Source organism: Lepisosteus platostomus, chromosome 8 (genome assembly GCF_059453375.1).
Source record: "Lepisosteus platostomus isolate fLepPlt1 chromosome 8, fLepPlt1.hap1, whole genome shotgun sequence".
NCBI classification, from domain to species: Eukaryota; Metazoa; Chordata; class Actinopteri; order Semionotiformes; family Lepisosteidae; genus Lepisosteus; species Lepisosteus platostomus.
In genome coordinates, this window is record NC_142618.1 from 24,789,245 (window position 1) to 24,806,627 (window position 17,383).

The window sequence follows — 17,383 nt, forward strand, 5'->3', positions numbered from 1 at the left end:
TAGTAGAACAGATGCCAGTAAATCTAATTTAAATTGAATTGGATGTTTGTTGAAATTTAAATCTAACTGCAGTAAAATGTTTCTGCCCATCTTTGCACACAATGAGACGTGACTTCAGATGCTTTGCATAATAAACGAACATAGGCAGTGTTTGATTAGAAAGGCGGAATTTTGCCTTTCCAGTCAGAGCTTGAATAGCATCTAATACCTTACTGCAGGAAGTAAGCGAAATATTTCCTGTCTTTTATCAGCATTGATCTCTATTAAGGTCAGTTTAATATTAAACTCGTTCATTAATTTCTCCACATTGTTGCTTTTTTAAGTATCATTGCGTTATTTATGATGCGTAGCCAGAGACCTGTGCAAGATCCATCTGCAACATCTATGTCAAGCTGGGCCTGCATCTGCAGAGCTCTTTTACAGATGGGGTTTAATGATGTTAATAGATTTCATCCTCTTCTTTAAATACCTTTACAGGTATTCAGCAAACACTTATCTGCTGTTAATTTTTCAAAGTCAGTCCCCAGTATGAAATAGAGATACGAAAGGTTACAACTATTTAGCATATTTAGTTAGTTTGTTAGTAGCTGATTGATCCCAGGATGTCATTCAGCTAGCTCTTAGAATAAGCTAGGATATAGGCTACAACAACATGGGTGAGGAAGCTTGTTTCATATTCCTACAACTCTTTAGGTAAAAAATAAAAGTGCCTTCTGTTCTTATTTTTAAATTCACGTCCATAGAGTTTGTCCACTTATAGTGTTTAAGACGAAAAATGTTTTTCTTTAGCAAGTCATTTTAGTTGAATACCACAATTTATTTTTTTTTCAAATGTGTGCAACAGGGGTAATTATATTCTTCTATTATAAGATTATATTATAATCTATTATATTCCTAGACCTAGGCAAAAACACTTCTCTTACTTATGGCTTGAAGCAGTGCTCATTAGTTTTGACCATTAGTTTTTTTTAATGCTGTATTTGTACAACATGTGTGTTTCGTTTTGGGATCAGGTGCCCCTTAAGCAGTTTAGTTGCCCTTTTGTTGCATTTTCTGCTGAAATATTGATCTGTACTTTCATAAGGAAGCTGCTTCTGCCTTTTGTTTTCCGACTGTACTGAGCGCAAGGTGATTTTTGATTTTTGTATGTGTGCATGTTGCAGTCAACATTGAGCCCCCTCCTCCGACACCTTCATTAATCAACATCCTGGTGTACTCGCTGCTTCCCATTACTGTCCTGTCCATGGCCATGCTGCTTGCCTTCTGGATGTACCGTCACCGCAAACCTCCATATGGCCACGTCGACATCAATGAGGTGAGTAAAGGGATGAGACGTTTCCCCAGAACATATCTGTGAGCATGCAAACTTTAATCATCATTTGGTTGGCGGCCATCTCTTCTCATTCTCGGATTTGTGATCATCTCTTTCGTGGCTGCCTGAATCCATCTTCGCAAGCCCTGCAACACCACCGCCAAACCATCAGCGCAGCCAGAAATATTTCTGGGAAGGAATCGGGCTTGTGCGCCTCTGTTATCTTTGCCTGGGTTTACTTTTAATTCTCGGCTTAGGGATATGATCTTGACAAATGTTTCCACTAACAATCTCCTGGATTAGAATATTTTTTTACAGTGTCTCTCATGACAATAGTAACGTAATAATAATAATAATAATAATAATAATAATAATAATAATAATAATAATAATAATTGCTTACACTTATATAGCGCTTTTCTGGACACTCCACTCAAAGCGCTTTACAGGTAATGGGGACTCTCCTCCACCACCACCAATGTGCAGCATCCACCTGGATGCCATAACGCTCACCACACATCAGCTATTAGTGGGGAGGAGAGCAGAGTAAAGTAGCCAATTCATAGAGGGGGATTATTAGGAGGCCATGATTGATAATGGGAAATCCCAATGGGATTATCCAGGACGCCGGGGTTACACCCCTACTCTTTTCGAGAAACACCCTGGGATTTTTAATTACCACAGAGAGTCAGGACCTCGGTTTAACGTCTCATCTGAAGGACGGCGCCTGTTTACAGTATAGTGTTCCCGTCACTATACTGGGGCATTAGGACCCACATAGACCACAGGGTGAGCGCCCCCTGCTGGCCCCACTAACACCTCTTCCAGCAGCAACCTTAGTTTTTCCCAGGAGGTCTCCATCCAGGTACTGACCAGGCTCACACCTGCTTAGCTTCAGTGGGTTGCCAGTTGTGAGTTGCAGGGTGATATGGCTGCTGACATTTGTAAATGTATATTGTTTTTCTTGCTTTCAGCAGCTTTACCAGCGACTGTTGATTTTACTTCAAGGCTATCCTGATACCACGTTCTGTCTTGACGTCTTGAAATCTCTGGAGATTTCTTTTTGCTGTGGCCTAATTTGTATGAATATTTTCTTGCATTGCTTATGAAAACCGTAAGGACTGATAAACTAATGTCTTATCAGGTGTCCTGAATATTTGGAAAGACAAAAGCATTAAACATCTTTGATGGAGTTAAGGTAGCTGACAAAGTGCTTATTGTTTAACAGAGAGTAAAACCAGATTGTGCCAGGGCCTGTATGGTAGTATCATTGCAAGTCAGGGAGTTGTCCAGCTTCTGTTCAGCGAATACTGAGACTTCTAATGCCTATGCTTATATCTGTGTGAGTCTATAAGTCTCCTTTCCCTGTTTTACTTACCAGGATCCTGGTCCCCCTCCGCCTTCACCTCTTGTAGGCCTCAAACCACTACAGTTACTGGAAATTAAAGCTAGGGGGCGCTTTGGCTGTGTCTGGAAGGCACAGTTAATGAATGAATATGTAGCGGTGAAGATATTTCCAATTCAAGTAAGTAATTTAGTAACATTATTTACTTAGCTCATGTATTAATGTTTAGGACATGAATTAAATAATGGCTGTTTGAGGTGTTTCAGATTTTTTTTAAAGTTCATTTTTTTGACAGTTTTTCAGAGTTTTACTGTCTGTGCTATTTGTTTTCCATTGTGAAATTAGATTGTAGAATTTGGGAATGGTTTTAATATGGAGTAGTACTTTTAAGAAATGTTAGGAAAACATCATTTTTAATCGAGCATTAAACTTTTTTTTGGGGGGGGGGGAGCACATGTGAAAGAGCCACGGTCATGAAATCCTAAAAAGTGACCAGAAATTCCTCCTTTTTCTAAAGGATAAGCAGTCCTGGCAGAATGAGCGTGACATCTTCATAACTCCTGGAATGAAGCATGAGAATCTGCTGCGCTACATTGCAGCAGAGAAACGAGGTACCAACCTGGAGATGGAGCTGTGGCTGATCACAGAGTTTCACGAAAAGGTAAAGAATGTGTTCTTTCACTATCTGTTCTCTGGCAAGTGACTGTGGAGACATTCTCATCTGTGAAAGAGAAACACTGCATAATAAAGGACATTAAGACTGTGAAGCATTTATCTTTGCCAAGGTAAAGGAAGCTTAAGAAATGGGATTTTTTCCAGTGTTTTTTTCGATTTAATGAGTTGTAGCATATGCTTAAAGCAACTTTTATAACTTTTGACAGTCTAGCTGTGAGGTCGCCAAAAATGAGTTTTTCAAGCGTGGCCTTTCCCAAAATTTTTATATATAATTATAATTTTTATATACCCAGGGCACTACTTAATTAATGCTGAAAATCCCAGAAGAATACAATTGGATGGCACAGTAAAATTGCTAGAAAAAAATTAAAATGAGGCTACACCTCGCCTCCTCTTTCCTGGAATTTCACAGTTAGATCACAAGTGTAAGTCAGGTGCTGCACTAAAGTAAAAAGACACAAAAATGCCAGATGGGAAGAAGAGACTAACCTGATGTTAAAGGGAACATGCCAGCTGATGGTTTTCCTTTCATATAATCAAAGCACTGTGAGTAGTAAGGCATAGCTTATTGTGAATTTATCAAGATATTTTCAGGTATCAAGTGGAAACACTGTATCTAAGTTTTAAGCAAGGCATAATGTTAAAAACATTTCAATCATGTGCCCTTCTTTTGCTAATTGCTAATAGACCTCGCCATGATTTCATTTAATTTGTGTTGAGGAGTAATTATTGTGAAGTGCTTAAGGTTATACAAAATAATTTTAGTGTTTTGTCGTTTAAGTCCATTTTATTTACACTCTAGTGGTTTAAAAAATACTTTTTAGTTTGGTAAATCACTAATAAAGATGTGATTACTTTTTTCTTTTTTTCTTTGCAAGGATCTGAGCTGCAATTTTATTCATATTCTTGCTGCAGAAATGTAGGGCACTTGTAATATTGTCTTAGAAGTTTGAATGGTTTGGGTGGGTAGCTAATTCAAATTTTATTATCATTATATCGAAAGATGTGGTTTTGTGTTAAAACTTAATTCTGCGAAATGTATGCGATCAAATAGTAATGCTTGTCTTTGGAAGGATAGCACTGCTTATTCTGTGTAATATCCAGCCATGTTGTTACACCCTGTCTGACTTCAAGAAATGGCTGGATGAGATCCTTGGATCAATTAGCTACAGGCTAGATTAGCTGAATGAATGTAAGGAAGGGTTCGACGGAATTAAAGAAAAATCGCATTGCAGTGTTTTTTTTTTACTTGTCCACAAATTTAAATGACGCCACTTGAAAAAAGTAAAGGAAGAGGTTTGAATTTCTGCATTCTACTTTTGTATACATTCCACATGCTTTTTGTGTGGTTGTACAATTGAAAGGTATTCCTTGCAGTGCTTCTTTAGTATTTGCTAGCATTTAACTGCCAAGAATTTGTTAACCTTAACATTGCAGTTTATTGCTGGCTATTTTACTGACTGATTTGGGAATCAATCGGATGCACTTATCTAATTAAATAACTATGCTACAGCATGTACTTGCAGGAAGAACATAAACAGTCTAGAGGAAATTGAAGCTGCCTCTCAGTTGGCTTTTAAGGTACCTATAACCACTCTGGAAAAGGTGATATTCTTAGTGACTGTTGGAAAAGAAACAACTAATGAAGTCTCAGAGGTGGTAATACTCAAGCTCTGAAATGAAGAAAAAAACTGAGCCCTGGCAAGCTGGGTGATTATGGTGCAGGTTTTAGTGATGCCTGGGTTTAACAAATCACAGCCGAGGGAGCCTACTGTATCGTGACCGCTGATTAAAGAAGAGAGTTTTCATAGGAGAAGTGTGAACCACATTCCAAACAAGTTTTTTTTTATAGTTCCTATACTGTGTTGATATATATTGACTTAAACTGATATACTGAAAGTCAAGAACTATAAATGTTTGTATTTGAGGGGGACTATGGAGTTTGCAAACATATGAAAATAACACTGTTCCAGTTTCTAAGTTAGCCTTCAAATTAGTAACCTAAACCTTTTCCATCTGAGGCCTGCCTCCACTTGAGAAAACACACTTTTGTGGCAGCCCTGGACCAGATAAAATCGCAGATCTCTGCACCAGACGACTGCTTAATCCTTCCGGACTGACCTTGGAAGTGGCAAGGTTATAAATTCAGGAAAAGTAGATGCTCAAGAAAAACATGAACATCCCCAGAGCACAAAGTTCTGGGGAAAGGAAAAGTAGGTTATGTCTTGTGTTTATTTAATGATCATGATGTTTTTGTTTTCAATCTGTGCACAGGGCTCCCTGACTGATTACCTGAAAGGAAACATTGTGAGCTGGAATGAGCTGTGTCACATTGCGGAGACGATGGCCCGTGGCCTGGCCTATCTGCACGAGGATGTGCCTCGGTACAAGGGCGAAGGGCCCAAGCCTGCCATTGCCCACAGGTAAGATCACCAGCCTGCTGCACATAATGCTGTAGAACAGATCAAGGGTTTAAACTTTTTTTTTCTATATAATCCTATAAAGCACCTGGGAGACTTTCAATTAATTTCAAATTAAGATGAAAATGATTAATATAGAAGTGATTAATTGTATGACAGATCATGTTAATGGCAGCACATTGAGAGGTGGATGTTAGAAATGTACCAATTTTAATGATTCTTCAGGGCTCACATTTGGTTATAGTGCATATGAAGCAGATAATGTGATTGCAGAACTTTCAGTAAGCAAGTTTCTATACTGATTTTTTATGGATGACACTGCCCTCCAGTGGGAGAACTTTGTACTGTTTTTTTTCCCTATTATGGAGTTTAATATACCTGTATAAGAATATCCAAGAATCATAAGAGTTTAAAATTAAACAGTTTGCACCCAACCTTTTGGGAGATGCCTTTGAATTATCTGTTCATTAAAGATGTGCAGTTTTTCTGGCTAGTGTTGCAGTTTGTCCTTTTGACAAACAGACCTTTTGAAAGACAAATTCTCAGTGTTGTGAAAAGTGCTCCTTTCTCCCAGATATACACCTGTTCCACTTTCCCACTGTCCTATCTGAGCAGTTTCATATTGAATGTCATTATGAACTAGAAAAATTCTGTGAAAAATGTAAAAATTGAGTGTTTTATCCACACTTTTCTGCCAGTCTCTTCAGTCATTACAACAGTCTGTAGTTGTATCTGTCCTCATTGCATATTGACTGCTGAGCAGTGATGTGACCTGTTTTTACTGAACTTTGCTGCCAGCCGTTAAACTATAAGCCTCCGATTTGCACATCTTACTCTCTGTACTACTGAACTTACTTAAAATGGGTTAAGAATGTCACATTTGAACTGCATGGTACAATTATTAAAAAACCTAAATGATGCATTTACCTTTATATACTTCACGTCAATTATTTTTGTGGTTAAATGATTACAAACTGGAGATGCTTAACTCCTCAGAAAAGTTAGCTAGTGCTTAAATCTATTTTTGCTTGGTAACCAAGCAGAACAGTGTATGCATAATACACTATCCATATTTGGCAAAAATCATATACTGAAATTACTGTTTCTCTTATGATGCATGGGTTCTGCTTTTACTTCACAACTTACATTCTTTTCTGGAACTTTGCAGGGACTTTAAAAGTAAGAATGTATTGCTTAAGCACGACCTGACAGCTATTATAGGAGACTTTGGACTTGCGGTTCGATTTGAGCCTGGGAAGCCACCAGGAGATACACATGGCCAGGTATGAAAAACGGCTTAACATGACTCTTGTTGATGTTCATGACTAGTTACCTGAAAGTTTTTGTTGGGGATTGTGGCTCATAGTTGCGGATTGATTGGAAAATTCTCTTTTTATGCAGGTGGGGACGAGGAGATACATGGCACCTGAGGTGTTGGAGGGGGCCATTAACTTCCAGCGAGATGCCTTTCTGAGGATAGATATGTATGCCATGGGCCTGGTGCTGTGGGAACTGGTAACGCGATGCAAAGCTGCTGATGGTAAGCAATGGAGACCTTCCAAAGAATTATTGATCTCAGTTTAACTTCAAAAGTTGTTGTGCTGAAAATGACTAAATTCAGTGGGTCCTACTGTTATATGCATAGATAGAACCACGAAGTCGATTATTATTTCTCTGAGACTAAGGTGCTAACAGTTGCTGCTTTGGCTTACCCAAACCTTTGAAAGAAACTTTCAGTCCTATGAAAATGACTTTTCTGTCTGGTGTACACCTGTGTCATTTTCCAGCTGTCTTATCTGAACAGTTCTGTAGTGAAGGTCATTTAAAACTGGACTGATAGTCCTCTGTACTTTTCAGCCACCGTCTTCAGTCATCTTGTGACTGTGCACATCAGATGTCATCAAGGGGTGACATCTGGTCTATGGTATAAGGGTCTGTTTATCAGGTATAAGGTTAAATTTCAGTAGTTTCCTGAACTTCTTTTTCCGCTGTGCATTGACACTAATGTTAGGACAAAGGATGAATGATACAAAAGGCTTCTTAAATTACATTGCCTAATGTGCATGTAGTTTGGAGTGCTTGTAAAACATTGCACATTAAAATACAGAAACCATAGCAAACTTTCTGAAAGAGACAATACACCTGCATTCATAGCACAAGTTGTATGTACATTCATTAAGTAAAAGTAACACAAGTCAGGCTAACGTCTTCTAAGGAAGTGTTAAAATAATAGATTTTTAAGTATAATTGCGAATCAGAAAAAAAGAGCTTTTGCTGAGAATTGAGGTTGAATGGCATAAAACTATTATGAGAAACCCGTTCCTAATGGAATTGAATTCTGAAAATCACGTAGGTATAATGGAGCTTGCATTGAGAAAGCAGAATACACTTGCTAGTACAGACTCAGACTGACTCCTGTTTTTTGGATATTCAAAGGATTTTAACTGCAAATGTAAAATTCTAGTTTAGACATGTGATACATTTTCATATCCATATATTTTATTAATGTAGTATTTCACTCTGGATTTTGTGAGATAAGATCACTTTATTGGCCATGCACAATTTTTTGCATTAGGGATTTGTTTTTTCACATACCCCAACTTGCTTTCCATGAGACACAGAGACAGGGATTGGGGTCAGAGCTCAGGGTCAGCCATTTTTACGGCGCCCCTGGAGCAGTTGGGGTTAAGGGCCTTGCTCAGGGGCCCAACGGAGTAGGATTCCTCTGCTGGCCGCGGGATACAAACCGGCAACCTTCCAACCTCAGGTGCAGATCCTTAGCCACAGAGCCACCACACCACCCCAACGTTATTCAGCTCCAGCATCTACCAGCATTATCCACCTGTGAGAATTAAAAGCATTTGTATGCTAATTGGCAGTATAGCTTCATCAACTGGTCTTTCTTTTCTTTCAGGCCCTGTAGATGAGTACATGTTGCCGTTTGAAGAGGAGATTGGGCAACACCCGTCCCTGGAAGATTTGCAGGAAGTGGTTGTCCACAAAAAGATGAGGCCCACTTTCAAGGACTGCTGGCTCAAACATTCTGTGAGTGTCCTCATTATACTTCTGATTTGACACTTAGTTTCCATACCTGTGTGATGTTTTTTGTTCCTTGAACAGCAAGGGACAATTTAGGAACATCAAAGGAGGTATAAGTAATAATTGTAAAGAAACTGATTTCATAATCCCTTTCCTTCAGTTCATCACTCAATACACAAAATGTTGTATTGGCTGTTTTAAATCAACAAAATGAATTTGCTAATCCATACCAAGATGAGCACTATGATTAAAGCCTCACCAAATTCATAACTGTAAAAATGTGGCATGGATAGTGAAATATGAAAATATTAAAAAATAAGTCTTTATTTTGAACTGAAGTCCAATAAATGGCATTGCAATGAAATCCAGCAAAAAAAAATCATTCATACCATTATCTTCATTTTTAAAAACATTAAAACCAAATGCCCTAATTCATGAATTATTTTTTGGGAGGTAAGAGTAGTCCTATGGGTTGGAGCAGAGGCAGGGAATTTCCTTAGAAATCTCACTGTGCATGTGAAGGTCCTAATTCTTCATGGTAATTTGAATGGCCAGTGTATGCCTTTAGATATGCATGTATTCATTGGCCAGGTGCTTTTATCCAAGACCTATAATCACTTATGGCCAAGATGCAAAGGATATTAGTAAGCATCGATCTATTAAAGACTAAATTAGATCATGTGAATGAATTTGTGAGGCAAATTCTGCATGCTGATGTTGACATACTCTTCTCTGTGATCTGTAATGTATTATTCATGGTTACAGCAACTTTGCTGCAGAAGTTGCTATGGTTTTGGAAGCTGGTAGAGAGAAATACACACCTTGCAAAGCTCTTGGGCAATTCTGTGAAATGTCAAGCATAGAGAACTGTGCCTAATTATGGACTGGTATGTTCACCGTAGAATAACTAAAACTGTTGCAGGGTGAGCCGTGCTCACTTAAGGCAGCTAAGGCATATTACAGACTGATCTGTAAATACTTTGGATTTTAAAACGCTGCAGCATATCCATGATTAAAATGAGAATTTGCTGTAAAAATACACTGGTTTTATTAACTTTGGGAGAGCCTGAATTTCACAGTGCAGCCATAAAAAAGTAGTTAAATGTGAAATTTCCAAAGGACTGGTGAAAACAGATTTAAGAGAGTCCTAACCGATGGTGTAAGAGGCCGTGATTAATTTAATTTTCTTCTGTTCTAAAGGGTTTGGCACAGCTGTGCGAGACAATAGAGGAATGCTGGGACCACGATGCAGAGGCCCGTCTGTCGGCAGGGTGCGTTGAGGAGCGCATCTCGCAAATTCGCAGACTGACAAACGGCACTACCTCGGACTGCCTGGTCTCCATGGTGACCTCTGTCACCAATGTGGACTTGCCACCCAAAGAGTCCAGTATCTGAGTCCATCAAACCCTTGTCTTTCCAGACTCAGTGGATTTCAGAAAACAGTGGAAAAAAAAACATGAATGCAGCTGCTATTTTATCCTGACTTTTTTATTAATTATTATTTTTGATTGGATCAATATTACCAGCACACTTCTCTACTGTATTTTTTCGAGAGGAAAAAAGCTAAAACGGACATCTCAAGCGCATTCAGGTGCCGACTTATGAATGCTGAAAAAGGTGCAGGTACCTCAACTGTTTCATTTCATTTTTTTACTCAAGTTTTTCTTTTTTCCTGTCTTTTAGACAGGACTGTCTGTGACAAATAAACCATCTAACCATTTTGGACAATATAACAATGCTGCAAAACCCTGGAGGAAACTTAAGACTGTTACATACAATTTACCTTCCTCGAGGGATTATTTTTTCTTTTACACTTATTTTTCTTTTTGCTGAAAGTGAGTGCTTAACAAAATAACGGTAAACGTGTCTTTTACGGAACTAACGGGTGTCACTAGAACACGTAAAAAAAGTGGAAGGCAACAGGACTAATTGTTTTTCTTTGTTTCTTAAGAGACTGGTGTCTATGAGGGGTTCGTTAAGCATATTTAAGAGGGGGTAAAAGGAAAAAAAAGGATAAGAGAATATGGCAAAATTGAGATTTGAGCTTTGCAGCATTTGGACAAAACATTTTGTTAGGTACGGAACTACTTCTCAGGTAACCGGTCTCATCGGGCAGAGCTTTTGAGGCGGGGTGTCGTCAACAGCAACCAATTACGTAAGGAGAGAGCCAGAACATCCACTCATGGACAGGGATGATGATGATGGTTGGGTGGGGGGAGGGGTTCACTAGGCATCATTTAAAAAAATGGCCAATGCAGCCGGGGTTAATAGACTAAAGTGGTAGTTGCCCAAACAAATCCTTAGTAGATGGAAGACCATGGTGAAGGAATAAGTATGTGTGTGTGTATGTACTATGTATTGATGTGCGAGTGTATGTATGTGTTTGATTAGGTCCATGATATACAGTCTAAGAAAGATATTGTGGGCTTAAGCAACTATTTTGTTGATGTGTCCAAGTTTCTTTATTTAAACAGTGTATATTTGGGACAGCAAGAGTTAAGGACCTGTTTTGAGGAGTTTCAAGACCAGACTCAGTCCTTGGATCAGCCTGTATTTTCATTTACAGAGGTATTAGGAGAGAGGATTCAGTTCATCTGACTTGTTAGGTCCCTTAATTTTAACTTCTACTCACAGGGACCAAAATGATTTCTGAACATATAGGCCGTACTTTGAAGTTAGGTCCACATGGGGAAATGGGTTGGATGACAAACTACAGATTCAACTGCACATTCAGGTTACAGAGGCTGTGAGTGGTAACTTTCTCCTTACACAAACCACAGTGATAACTTATGTCTTAAAGTGGTGCATATTCTTTATATAGAAAACATTTCAGTATGCCATAACTTACACAGTCGGTGAATGTCCCTAATGCTGCTGTTTCAACTCAAAGATGAATTTATATATATATTATTTTATTATTTTTTGCAAAATGTGCAACATTCTGAAGATAACAGCATACACATGCAAACACACATAAACAGAAACCACGTGGCTTCCGAGGTAAAAACAAAATTAAAAAAAAAACAAAACTATAAAGTTCATGACCACAGACCACCTCAAACCAGAAATACCTCAGATTTTTCTACGTGTATCAGTTTTATTATATATTTTGTTAGTTGTGTTGTCTTGTAGTAAGTATATTTTAATGTAAGTTGGCTTTTATGACAAGGGAGTTTTGAAAAAAAAAGTTCCAAAATCTTTTAGGAAGTGCTACCATTTTATGTTGTATAAACAAAAAAGAAAACCTGTAAATAACTGTATACAGTTGTAGAATACTGCCTATACAAGGTACCTGGGCATTATTCATTCTGTGCTGGCTGTTTCTACATTTTTGTCTGACATGTAAAGGGACAACAAACCTTTTTTTACCCATTTACAAACCTTTTTAGATTTCCAGGTGAATTTCAATAATCATCTGGAAAGTGTTTCTGGTACATACTATCTATTAAGCACATTTTCTGGATTGATTTAGTGCAGAACAGAAATGAAAGAAGAAATGTAATCATTCAATGCACTTAAAGGAATTAAGTTTTGCATGGGATTTGAGGCAGGTATGGGGTTATATCTGTCCAATTTGCAATTGTTTACTTGGTGGACAAATTTCTTCACATATTTCAGTCTGGAGCCATATAATTATACCGTTAAACAAAAAAGCTTATAAAAAGTATGATACAAGGCTGAATTGATAGAGATCAAAAAGGTTTAGTGTCCCTGTTTTTGTGCTGTTTCAGCTGTTTTCTACACATACTGACTAAGGCTATACAGCAGTTGCTTTTTCAAAAACAAAATCTCCCTCCTATGAGCTTTGTTTTTTTCATGGTGCCATATTTATCTAGAGGTTTTACTTTTCTGCTCAGATATCTATTTAATTGGAATCATATGAATTGAAAATTATTTCTGATACCTTTCATGAAAAGGGTACACACATTGTGACTTTGGGCTTTTTCATTTTTGTTGTCAAAAATCATCTCATTAACAAGTAACTGTTAAGTATTTAATAAGTCAGGGTTGTTGTGGGTAAGCAATATCTGTACAGCTCTTTTCAGTTGAGGTTTGAAGTTTATAGTAGTGCTTAATAGGTAGATAATTTTCAAACCAATGTTTTGAAAAAGTAGAAGAACGCCCCTTTCGAAATGGATTGCCAGAAAATGTACTGAAGCAGCTCAGTCTTGTAATGCTGTCTGCCTCTTTGACTGTGGCAAATGTATTGTCAGGTCTATGAATCATGGGAAGGGTGCTATCTACAGCATTTCTTCAGCTAAGTATTACTTTAAAAACAGTGAGTTGGGTTCGTGAAGCAACATTTCATATAAAGACAACCAAGTCAGAAACCTATAACTGAGTTTAATCATACATCTGTGAAATTAGAACTTTTTAACTGCTGTCATTGAATGACATTTTCTCTTTCTTTCAGACATCATTAATAACTTCATTTATCCATTAATTCTAAATTTAAGTTCATGCTTAATCTCGGAAGGCTAAAATGAAGTTTTTAAAAATCATTTACTTTTTACAGGGATATAATCAAGAGGGTTCTGCTTTGTGATTTGAATTTCCGATGCGAGATACAAAAGGACTTGGCAAGCTATGTAGCAAGCAATATCAACAGCAATAGCCTTAAGGCATATATTTTTTTCTGTTTTCAGGTTTAAAAAATGAACTCTTGGGGACTGTAAATGGCCCTAAAGCAATCAACCAAATTGTTAATAAAGACCACAATACGCTGTGCTGTTTTAGACTTAAGGTTTGGAAGTCCTACAAAAAGTCCATAGGTCTTTGAAATACACTAGATCCAGTTAATGAAAAATGATTTGTTGTAAATGATTGTCAGAACAGTGGGGTTTTGCTGACGTTTTTTTAAGCATTTTTAATTTTACTTAAGTATTAAGGTGAAGTTTATCAAGTATAAAATGTGTAACTGTCATATTGTGAAATACCTTGAAAAATTTAACCTAGTTAAGTATTTCAGTAATGCTTCTAATTTTAAGCAAGCATTTGACTACTTAGAAAATAACCAAAGTTTTATTTTTTTAGTAGAGTAGGATATTCTTCATTGTGTCTGTTTTTAATGTAAGGGATGGCTAGATCAACATTCTGGCTTTTCTAATTGTTTTTTCAGGCACATGAGAATTTTGACTTTAGACAATCTCTGAAAAAAACCAAATTGAAGTTTTATTGGGCAGTTAAGAATGTAAGCTTCTGACTGCTCTGATCATGTCTAGAAATATTTGGTACAGGAAATAGTAAGATCAGGTTTAGCCTTGTGTTGCTATGTGTAAATCCAGCATCATGCTGTTTTTTTGGACCTTATGAAAAGAGCAGTCTCAAAATATTTAAAAGCCTGTGATAAAATGATGTACCACACACTACATTGCTTTTTTTTACGGGAAGGACAGGTATTTGTTCACTCTCCCATAAAGGCAAGTTTTCTCCATTTTTTTTTAAATGGAGGATTGTAATTATAAAATTTTAATTTTGTAGAAGTTTGTTTTTATTCCGTAAACTATAAAATAGCCAATAGAGTATTTTACATATATCAAGTCAGAATAAACTCAGTGTTGATTGTTGGAATTAGAATAGGCTTTGAATTTGAAATGTGTGGGGGGGTGGATTTTTGGGGTGCTGTTTAGTATTGAATTTCACCATGGAACTTCAAACGGTTCTTTGGCTTTTACATTGTAGCATAACCTTCTAGAATGATTTTTATAAAGGTCATAAGTGAAGTAAGTTTTGACGTGGGATGGAATCATGTTTAACTTCAAAGCCTTGTGATCAGTATTATGTTGAATAAAATTCCTGTTTGTGCAAATCTGCAAAAATATGCAATAGTTGTACAGAGCTCTGTAGAACATTACATTTTACATGAGGTTTATTTTTTTTCCCAGCTTGTGGAATTCTTTAAATTATTTACTTTTTGAAAATAAATGTATAAAAATATAAGGTGCCATGTTGAGGAGAAGTTTTCAAATGGTTCTTGAGTGGGCAGAGAAATTTCTGGAGTGTTTTTAGCTCCCTTTTTCTGAGTTACTCAATAAAATAAGACCAGGGTAGATGTTTAGAAAATCTCGTATATTTTTCAAAAATATCACTTCAGATTTTTTCCAAATCGATTGTATTAGCTTTAATGTAGTTATCCAACAGATTCTAAAGGCTGACCTTGGTGTATTCCTGATTAAATGATGACGGAAAAGTCACAAAGTCTGTCCTGGAGATCAGAATGCGTATGGGTGTCAGTGGCATTAATATTTGAAATACAGAGAACAAAGACTTGGCCATCTTGCAGAAATGAAGGTGTGTTTTGATGTTGTGCCTTTTTTCCCTCAAACAAGTAAAAGCAACTGCTGTGAGCCTTTTTTTTTTTGTTGTAGTACCTGACAAAAAGTTCATAAAATATGGCCAGCTGTAAATTCTGGATGCAGTCAGAGATCCAGGTATTTCAGGAACCAATTACCTCAAACCTCATGTGAAACAGTGTTGCTAGCTGGATACTCCTTGATATCACATAATGTATACTATAAAACACAAACAGGAAACCTCTTTGTACCAGTGTAACGTGTAACGGCCCCCTTGCCAATTGTGAAACCTTCCTCTTTTTAGATTCACACCTTTGAAATTGAGCTGAGAAATGGTATTGTGCTGTAAATATTCAAGAGTGCTTCCTTTCTACTTTAATTTTTTTCATATGTGATGTAGATGACCTTCTTAAATACTGGTGTCCCCAACTTTGTTACTTGAGCCATAACAATGAGGATTTGTTAAGTAGTTTTCTGTGTTGTACATTTCTGTGAAGTTTTCATTTAGCATTGGCTTTCCAATCCATAAAACTATAAAAAAATATATGAACAATATATGAACAATGAATAACATTGTTCACACATGTAATTTTTGCAAAAAAAATGAAAACGCTTGTAACAATTTGTGCAATTGGTAGGAGATTTGAAGTAAAGAATGGGTCAACTTCTAGGAGTCAGTACATAGCAAGGTTTCTCAAGTGGATGGAAAGCACAGTAAAGTTATCCGCTGTCTTTTTAATCTCTGAAAATATTTGAGAAAAGTTGAAAATCGCAGGCAGCGGATCCACCTCTTGGGTTGTAGGTCTGATTCCATGTGGGTGAATATTTTGTGTGGGGTTTGTATGTTCTCCTTGTAGCTGTGTGGGCTTTCTGTGTTCCAGCTTCCACAGTCAAAATACATGCAGTCTAGGTTAATTGGCATCTCTAAATTGTCCCCCATTGAATATCTATAGAATTAATTTGTTAAAGCACTGTAGAAGACTTATTTTTTCAGGAAAGTTTAATAATTTAATGTCAACAGCAAAAAATGATGGCTAACTACACAGTTTCATTATTTTCAGTATTTAATATTTAATGGTGATAATTTCTAAAATTAAGTCTTACAAATATTTATGCCAGTAAGTTTACCTTAAAATAAAACAGTTCGGAAAAAATTTTGGAGGAGCTGTGGAAAGTTCTGTCTTGGGACACATTTCTACATCAAAATCATTACCACATGTTCCTAAGTTATCAGTGTTTACTGTAAGTATTGAACTTCAGGTAGGGCTGACTAGGTTATTTACAGTTTTTGGTCAAAAAAGTATTAACATTTCCCCTAGTTGAAAAAGTTTGAATATGAACGCTAATGGCTCTTGAAATGTCAAAGATTCTTCATCTTTAAGGAGCAGTTACTGACATCTTGCTTTCTGCTTTGCTCTAACACAACATAACACTTGCACAATACCATTTCGTTTGCTCTTAACTGATGTCAGCACTACGTTGTCTGAACTGTAGTGTTTGGGAAAACTCAACTTTTTTAGTGGACTGAATTTAGGAAGGCCTTTTCTAATACTTGACAGTTTTTCAAACCAATAGCCGTAGTTTCTATAATATCAATTGCAAACTTGAAAGTGTGTTTCCATCATTTGCAGGGTATGTATCCACCCAAGTCTCTGGGATTCCCAAATAAACTGCTGAGGAGTTAGTAAAGGGGGATCTGTGTAGGGGTGAAGAGAAGAGAGTTCTTTGTCAAGGGGTCACTCAAGTGCTGTTTCTTTACCAGGATATGTGAAATGTAAATGTTGTAGGTTATATTTCACTATTGTAGCTAAAAATGTAGATCAGAAATGGCTTGTACTACTGATTTTAACAATTATACTAAAAAGTATCCTGTAAAAGACGACAAATGTATACAGAGAATTAAACTTGTTGCTGTATCCCCTTTTTTTGGATGGAAGTATGTTAAGTTTTATATATATATATGAAATGCCCTGGAAAAAAACATCAGTTGTATCGCCGTAATGAAATGAGGACTTTTTTGAACGATCATTGTAACATAGTTCATTAATTTGCAGTGGATTATTGTTCATTTTTACTGTGGTAATTTTAGAACTGAGTATCAGGAGTTTGACTTAGATTTGCCTAGTTTTGGGGTGTTGTTGTTTCAGCTCTCGACACTGGGTGCCAGAATAAACCAGTATGAATGTAGTATTTGCCCTGTGTGAAGCAACTACACCCCAACATGTAGAGAAAAAATACTAGAAAGGATTATTTCAAGTTTATCTTTTTGTATATGAAAATAAAATACTGATAAACCATT

The 17,383-nt window shown here is 36.9% G+C and overlaps 1 protein-coding gene across 1 annotated transcript in view; it reads left to right on the plus strand.

Annotated features, from left to right (window-relative positions):
• Nucleotides 1-17,383, plus strand: part of acvr2ba (activin A receptor type 2Ba) — a 59,848-nt gene extending 42,465 nt beyond the window's left edge. Inside the window, exons 4-11 of the mRNA XM_088642954.1 lie at nucleotides 1,164-1,315; nucleotides 2,694-2,837; nucleotides 3,175-3,318; nucleotides 5,607-5,755; nucleotides 6,921-7,035; nucleotides 7,154-7,292; nucleotides 8,667-8,797; nucleotides 9,992-17,383. Coding sequence (XP_088499080.1) covers nucleotides 1,164-1,315; nucleotides 2,694-2,837; nucleotides 3,175-3,318; nucleotides 5,607-5,755; nucleotides 6,921-7,035; nucleotides 7,154-7,292; nucleotides 8,667-8,797; nucleotides 9,992-10,186 — 1,169 coding nt within the window. The 3' untranslated portion in view covers nucleotides 10,187-17,383. The remainder of the gene's footprint in view (nucleotides 1-1,163; nucleotides 1,316-2,693; nucleotides 2,838-3,174; nucleotides 3,319-5,606; nucleotides 5,756-6,920; nucleotides 7,036-7,153; nucleotides 7,293-8,666; nucleotides 8,798-9,991) is intronic.